Source organism: Perognathus longimembris, chromosome 5 (assembly GCF_023159225.1).
Source record: "Perognathus longimembris pacificus isolate PPM17 chromosome 5, ASM2315922v1, whole genome shotgun sequence".
In the NCBI taxonomy this organism is placed as follows: Eukaryota; Metazoa; Chordata; class Mammalia; order Rodentia; family Heteromyidae; genus Perognathus; species Perognathus longimembris.
In genome coordinates, this window is record NC_063165.1 from 64,423,963 (window position 1) to 64,432,396 (window position 8,434).

General features: G+C 42.3%; 1 protein-coding gene across 4 annotated transcripts in view; it reads right to left on the minus strand.

Annotated features, from left to right (window-relative positions):
* Atp11b (ATPase phospholipid transporting 11B (putative)) overlaps positions 1-8,088 on the minus strand; it is a 102,847-nt gene extending 94,759 nt beyond the window's left edge. For 3 of the 4 annotated variants that reach the window (XM_048347043.1, XM_048347044.1, XM_048347047.1), the window contains exon 1: positions 7,806-8,087. In XM_048347043.1, the coding sequence (XP_048203000.1) occupies positions 7,806-7,832 (27 nt within the window). In that variant the 5' untranslated portion in view covers positions 7,833-8,087. Of the gene's footprint in view, positions 1-7,805 lie in introns of all 4 variants that reach the window. The other variant, XM_048347045.1, reaches the window with a different exon arrangement.
* Between the last annotated feature and the right edge of the window lie 346 nt (positions 8,089-8,434).

An 8,434-nucleotide genomic window follows, 5' to 3' on the forward strand; every position in this document is an offset into this window, starting at 1 on the left:
CGGGAAGAAGCCAGGGATAGTGCTCAGGCCCTGAGTCCAAGGCCCAGGACTGGCAAAAAAAACAAACAAACAAAAAAAAAAACAGGTATCGAGTAAGGTGAATAAAATGCTTAGTAAAATAGCATTAAATAACGCTTTCTTTTCCCTAGAGAACAGCAGCAAATATATTCTTCTGAATAGAGAGTAAAATGTAGTCTAATTTCATTAGTTATAATAGAACTTACTAATAAAAATGGAACAAGTGCCTTATCTCTTTTTAGCATTTTCATTTTAAACCATCAAAATAATTTTGGCATCCTGAAGTTCAAAAGAACAAAGACAAAAATTTTTAAATGTGTCATGCTGTTTCAAGTCAATTTAAACATTTCAGTTTATAGTATATAACATTTGTATGAAAAGATATACATAAACTGTAAACCCTCTGCACATCACCTTTAAAAAAACTTTAAAAGGTATATATATGTATATAGAGAGAACTATTAAAATATACATCTTGAGGCTGGGAGTATGGCCTAGTGGTAGAGTGCTTGCCTCGTATATATGAAGCCCTGGGTTAGAGTCCTCAGCACTAAATGTATAGAAAAAGCCAGAAGTGGTGCTAGGCTCAAGTGATGAGTGCTAGCCTTGAGCAAAAAGAAGCCAGGGACAGTGCTCAGGCTCTGAATTCAAGTTCCAAAACTAGCAGAAAAACAAAACAAAATATCTATCTTGTGAATGGCCATAGTTTAGTAGCTAACTATTGACACTCTTGAGATTATTTCTTTTCCTTTTCCTCTACAAACCTGCTACCACCATCTTTAGCATATCCCTGCTTCCCAGAATTCCATCTTCTAACCCATTCTCTAGACTTTCCTCACTCTTAAGCAGGTTTAACATGGCAGGATAGAAAAAAGGGAAGTATCAGGAAAGGGACTGTGATTTCCTTTATCCTACCACATATCCTGTCTTACTATGACTTCTTAGAAAAACCTTGTCTTCTCTTCTTTATGTCTGGTGTATTCACATGCATTTCATTAGTAGGGTGGGGGGAGGGTACAGAACTCGAGACAAAAGGTGCAGCAATGAAGCTCACTGAACACTGACTACACAACTCGTGAACTATGCAACTTGTGGGTGAAGACGGGAGAGAGGGGACTGGAAGGGGGTAAGGGAACAGAAGACATTGGGCGAAAGGAATGTACTCATTACCTGACTCATGGAATTGTAATCCCTCTGTATATGGTTATGAGCCCTGACACTAAATAGCTGTTGACATTGAGGATATCCATTCAATGAATGCTTTACCTTACAAAGGCAAAGGTGGATAAATTCTCTCTTCTTATTAAGATTATTTATCCAGAGCTGGGAACGTGGCTTAGTGGTAGAGTGCTTGCCTAGCACACATGAAACCCTGGGTTCAATTCCTCAGCAACACATAAACAGAAAAAGCGAGAAGTGACGCTGTGGCTCAAGAGATAGAGTGCTAGCCTTGAGCAAAAAGAAGCCAGGGACAGTGCTATTCATTTCTATAATCAAGGGAACTTTGGAACTCTGGGACTGGAAATAGGGTGAACGCCAATGCCATGATTAGGATTCATAGCACTCCCTCTGTGTAAGGGTCCTCGGTGAGGGTCAATGAGTAGTGATGTGGTGGGTCTAGGCTTTGAACCTTTCAAAGGAAGCTGGAAAATACTGAGTACCTCATTATTAAACAACAGGGCACAATAGTGGCACACATCTGTAATCCTAGCTATTCAGGAAGCTGAGATCTGAGGATCAGATCTCAGGCAAAGTGTCTGTGAGACTCCATATCTGATTAGTAACAGAAAGCTAGAAATGGAGCTGTGGATAAATGGAAGTTCATTATACTATTTTCTGTAATGTTGTATGTGCTTGAAATTTTCTGTAAAGTTTAGGGAAAGAAAAGCTATGTGCCAGATACAGTGACCTTCTATGAGAGGAGGTGGCTACACAGTCAAAAACAAAACTAATACTACAAGCCTTCATACAGAAATTTTTTTAAAAACTGCATATTCAAAGATGTAAGTTACTAAACATTCCTCTTCAGGTTAAAACTTTTCACACCGAGAGGAAGTATCAATATAGGCAGTGCTTCCTTTCCTATTCCTTCATTCATTACCTGGGAGACAAAAACAGGTAATTCCAAACTGATGCTGAATTAAATCTAATTCTCATTCATTTATTCAGCCATTTAGTGGGTATCTACAAGAGGCCAACAGTGTTCTGAACGCAAATGAACCAGAGACAAGATACTGTCCTATCCTAAGATACTTACAGTCTACTTAGTAAGATATCTAAACTTAGATAATGTATTAGACTGTATAGAAACACAGCATCATGCAGCAATAAAAGTATAGGATAAACTACAGACATAAGCCATAGACCTAATTTAAAATTTTCCACTAACTTCATTTTTAATTAAAAGAAACACAAAGTTACATTACCTGACTTATGAAATGGCAACCCCTCTGTATACCACCCTAATAATAATAAAAATTATATTTTAGGAAACAAAGTCAAAACTGAGATATTTTTTGTGTTTTTTTAAAAAGTCATTGTGTTTCATATTTAAGACTATCTCAACATGAACTAGGCACATTTCAAGTGTATTGGAAGGCACTATTATGCAAGATAGAATACTTTTTAGTCTATTATTTCGTTTAAATGAAAAACTGATGCTATTTATTGAAAAGAATTTAGCAGTTACAGGTAAGGGAAAAAGCAAGACAGCAGAAGGATGCTTGAACATGTTATAGGCTAAAGGAAAAGAGAAAGGGCAAATATTTTAATGACAATAGATGGAAAGTGCAGAGTGAATGAAAGAACAGGATATCAAAAGCACTGCGGCTGGGAGGTGATGACTCATGCATATTAATCCTAGCTCCCTAGGAGGCTGAAATCTGAAGATCACTGAACAATGTCCAGGCAGAGAAATACAAAAGGCTCTTATCTCCAATTAACCAGCAAAAAGCTGGAAGTAGAACTGTGGCTCAAACAGTACACCATGACCCTTGACCAAATAAGCTAAAGCAGAGTGCCCAGGCCCTGAGTTCAAGCTCCAGTACTGACAGAAAGTAGTAAAATTACTACTACTAATAATAGCACAGCTAATTGTTTGACTTGGAAAAGAGGACTGAATCTTGTATTATGACTGGTAGAAGGAAGGAAAAAATTAAGCATAGAGAAAAGCAACTGTACTAAGTGTGAGAGGCACTCACTAACAGAGTTGAGGAAGAATAAGAAGTTTCCTGTTTTTCTTTGAATCAGAAAATAAGTCTTACCAACTTCTTTCCAATCACCAATACAAACTTAAAGGAATTACACCTGTGAACAATTTAAGTCACATACAAATACACACACTTTTTTAATATACAAACCTCATTATATTTCTGGCCTTGAATTCATGATCTTCTGGCCTCCACTTCCTGACTGCTGAGATTAGAGGAATGAACCACCATACTCAAGCAAAGTAGTAGTTATCTGTTAGGTTGTGCACATGTATAACCAGTCTTTTTTTTTTTTTTTTTTGCCAGTCCTGGGCCTTGGGGCTCAGGGCCTGAGCACTGTCCCTGGCTTCTTTTTGCTCAAGGCTAGCACTCTGTCACCTGAGCCACAGCGCCCCTTCTGGCCATTTTCTATATATGTGGTGCTGGGGAATCGAACCCAGGGCTTCATGTATATGAGGCGAGCACTCTTGCCACTAGGCCATATTCCCATCCCCAACTAGTCATTTTTCTAGTTTTTTTTTTCAGTCTTGAATTGTATTACTGTATCTCTACACACAAAAATATTACTCAATGTCTGTTTTCTCACCTAGTCATCATTTATTCAGCAAACATATTCAGTATCTACTCTGCAAACGTATGGTAATGAGAACAGAGATGTATAAGTGCCTCACTTACTCGCATGTGTATCCTCAATATTCAGCATTTTATTCTACCTATGCACAGTGTTAGGAAGACACAATTTTACACTGCCCTGTAAAGAAATAATACAGGGGCTTGGAATGTAGCTTAGTGGTATGCTTCTGAAGCCCTGGATTCCTCAGTACCACATAAACAGAAAAGGCCGGATATGGGGCTGTGACTCAAGTGGTAGAATGCTAGCCTTGTGCAAAAGGAAGCCAGGGACAGTGCTGAGGCCCTGAGTTCAAGTCCTAGGACTGGAAAGAAAGAATACATGTCATCTAAAGTAAGTGTTGACAAAGACCTTTACTTAAGTGTGAATAAATCAGTGCTATCCAAAAGAAGTTTGCCATAATGAAAATATTTTGAACTATGTAGTAGTCAATAGGTACTTCAAGGAAATTTTTTTCTATTTTTAATGGGGTTTAGGTTATTAAATACATTTCACAGTATACATTTTAACTTTCACAATGATGAAAATCATCATTCTACTCTACATAGCTTACGAAGTCCATGAACTTTAACAATAAAATCATTTTCTCCATTTTGGATGATATGCACATTACTTTCCTTTTGTTTAGCAACATCTGTTTCCTCCTTCACGCATTCCTTCCTTGAAGGAAAATTTTTATTTTAATGGCCATATGTGGTAAACAAGCACCACATAGGTCTAAATATCAGAATAGAACAGGTAGTTAATGACACTGCCATTATTATAACCAAGGTGCTGTTAACAAATATGTTGCTAAAATTGAGTACCCTATGAATAAAATCTGTCAGAAAGATACTCTAATTTTCAGTATAAAATAACATGTACACTCTGAGTCAAAAAGAGAAGACAAAATAAAAAAGATAGTTCAGTCTTTTATCACTTAACTTTTCCCAAGGGAAAAATATCAAAAATTTTTGTCAAATACTTACCTGGTAGATATAAGTAATCGAATACTTTTGATGCTAGTCTTTTTCTTTTTTAACATGACTAAATCACATTTTATTTGTTTTGTTTTTGTTGCCTGTCCTGGGGTGTGGACTCAGGGCCTGAGCACTGTCCCTGGCTTCTTTTTGCTCAAGGCTAGCACTCTGTCACCTGAGCCACAGCGCCCCTTCTGGCCGTTTTCTATATATGTGGTGCTGAGGAATCGAACCCAGGGCTCCATGTATACGAGGCAAGCACTTTACCACTAGGCCATATTCCCAGCCCTCGAATACTTTTGAAATTAGAAATAACTAAAGCCTATATTGTTTCTATAATAATGATGAAGAAAACAAAAGTGGGGGTAACACAGTTTGAAAAGAAATGTACTCAGTACCTTATGTAACTGTAACCCCTCTGTACATCACCTCTACACTAAAATTTTAAAAAATAATAATAGTTTATTAATGGCATAAACATAAGTAGTTGGAAGTAAAGATTCAAATAATCAAGAGTATACTTGTAACAACTTGACCTTGCAATTTTTTCAAATCTTGTCTCATTTATCTAATTTTAAAATAAACTTAATTTGACCTGATTAAAATACTGTATATTCCTCCAATGTGTGAATGCTCTTTTGAACAATTAGCATACACTTAAAGAAAAAAAAAGACTTGAGTGTTTGGTGGGCTCACACTTCTAATTCTAGCTACTCAGAAGGCCTGAGACCTGAGGTTATTAGCGTAGAGCTATCTCACACAGAAAAGTTCACAAGACTCCATTTCAATTAACCAGCAAAATGTTAAGACTGGAAGCATGGCTAAAGTGGCAGAGCACCAGTCATAATCAAGAGCCCCAGGATCCCAATCCAAGTCCTGGTACCAGCACACACACGTACACAAGAATGGAAAACAAGTGTGTGTGTGTGTGTGTGTGTGTGTGTGTGTGTGTGTGTGTAGAGAGGTACCATTGAGAGGAACGAGGTAGGAGAGTAAATGAAGAGGAAGAAGGGTGAAATGGTCAAAGTACTTTATGTAATAAAAGAACAATGACACTTGTTGAGACTGATTTGGGAAGGAGGATGAGAGTGTGCAGTGGAATGACTTAGTTAGATCAAGATCTATGCTTACATGGATATCAAAATGAAACCCCCTTGTGCAATTAATACTAATAAAATGTGGGAAAATAAAAAAGTAAAATAAACCTAATGTTAAAACACATGGTGACTCAACCCACTGAGCAAATGGAAGTAAACCCTAACCTCTGAAATGAATAATTCCTTTTGTAGCAACTACAATAGCTATTTATGACTAGGATGTTAAAATATACTTTCACTACTCTGTCCTTAATATATAATTTAAGTGACTACACAAACTTAATCAGAGATACCAAGTCCTACATTAGCACAGGTCTGATTACATACTTAGAAGATCTGATAACTTAAAAGAAAAACCAGTGAGTGAGGTGAGCAAATGTCAGAGATAGCACTTTTTATGCACAGCAACTTGTTCAACTTGTTAACCATTCCAGTAAGACCGCTGCTTTATAAATTAACTACACAACTTCCAGTCCTTCCTTTCATATGGAGTCATTTTCTCTAACATTTCCCGATTAGTAACACCAAGAGATAAGTGAGATTAGATTGAGATTACTCCCTCAATATACTAGGAAAAGCTTTAAAAGAACCACTTCAGAATGTTCTTCCTGCCATATAGAACACCATCAGGTAAATATTATATTAAATCAAGCCTTCTATATATACATTGAAAACTTGGTAATCAAAGCAGATCAGATCTGTAACAATTAACTTCCAGAGTCAAAGGCTATACAGCTCACTACAACAAAGTCAAAGCACTACAATATGGTGTAATGACATCATTAGCTTGGTTTCCTAATAAAGAGTCAACATTTGTCTATAGGAGCAGCAGATGGCTCTAGTTTTAGTTAAGATTTTTTTTTACAGTGATACCCATGGCAAACTGAAAGATTTCTTAGTCTTAACATGAAAATGCTGTTCTTACTGGGGGAGAAAAGAGACATCAATGTTTTAATCCTGAAAATTAGGTCCTGCTTCACCGAGATTTACCACTGTCTTCAGAACTAATGCCGTATAAGCATGTAATTAATGTGATTTAGAAATCAAACTAACAGACCTCACGCACGTAAGGTTTAGGGATCCTTCAACCAGAAGTAATTTCTGTCCTAAATGTCACCGTTTCCTTGGTGCTGTATTTTCTACTTTGCAGTTGCCAGGAGGCAGACAAGATTTTTCTCTCTGAATTAATTCTGGAAAAGGTGTTTTTTTACACGCCTTAAATCACCCTCTCCTAAGACTGCCTTTCCCCCTCTCAGTTTTCTAGTAATATAGAAAAGTTAACAACTGCTTTCAAAACTGTCTGGTTTAAACCGCGAGCTGCAGAAGTGGGGGGGAAAGTGTAGTCCAAGTTCATTCTCAAGTTCTCTTGGGATAGGAGGGCGAGGGCCAGGAGGAAGAAACGGTACTCCTTCCCGACCCGTCCTCGTCCCAGTCCTCCCGAACCTTGCCTGGGAGCTGTAATGTTCTCTCTCCCTCACCGAGGCTGAGGCTGGAGGAGGCACCCCGCTTCTCCGGACCCCATACCTTCCTAAGCCGCTTCACTCCCGGCCGGACACCTGCCCTCAGACTCCGCCTCCTCCACACCCACCGGGTCCCAAACTGCCCCCGGCAGGAAGCCCCAGTCGCCCCCAGCTCCCTTGGACCCGTGGGGGTCGCCAGCCCCACGAGCTCTCCGGACGCCGCTTCCGCAGGCGGCGGCGGCCGCCTAGGAGAAAGCGCCCGACCAGCGCTGGCTGGAGGCGGCCGCGCGGCGCCCATATCCGAGGCCCGGGCTGGCGGAAACCCGGGCTCCGGAGCTGCGCGGGGCTTCTGCGGCTCCGGGCCCCGCGCTCGCCTCCGCCGCGGCCTACCCCGGCGCCCCGCCACTGGGGTGGAAGAGCGGGAGGCTTACCAACTGCTGCCGGACCCAGCGCCACATTGCCCCGCCGTCGCCGTGGCGGCCCCGCGGGGGCCAAGGGACTGCAGGGGGCGAGGACGACGAGCCGGAGGGGGCGCGGGCAAGCCCCTTGGACTGAAGTTCCGCTCTCCGCCGCCGCCACCTCACTCCCCGCGCCGGGTGCCCATCGCGCCGCGCCGGCCCGAGGTCCTACAGGCGCGGCCCGGGCGCCGTCCCCGCCCGGAGCAGCTGAATCGGCGGCGCCGCCGCAGCCACCTTCATTACTGACCGTTGTCACCCGAAAGCACCCCCGCCACCCACCCCGCCCCGCCCCGCCCCTCCCGAGCCCAGCCCGCTGCCCCGCCCCTGCGCTCTGGCCAGCCCCGGACGTGACGAAAGGGGTGCGCCGGTCGGCCGAGGGGGACCGGTGGGCCCAGCTGCGGCACGACGCTGGGGGCTCACGCACCGGTAGGGCCCCTGACGGCCCCAGAGATACTCGAGGGGGGTGGGGCAGAGCTCTACCGGGCGCGCCAGGGAGCTCGCTGGGGCGGGGCGAACACCTAGGGCTGCTCGCGCGGGTTGGGGGGGGGTCTCGGGGGCGGGGCGAAGACGTAGGGCTGCTCGCGGGGGGGGGGGGTGGTAGG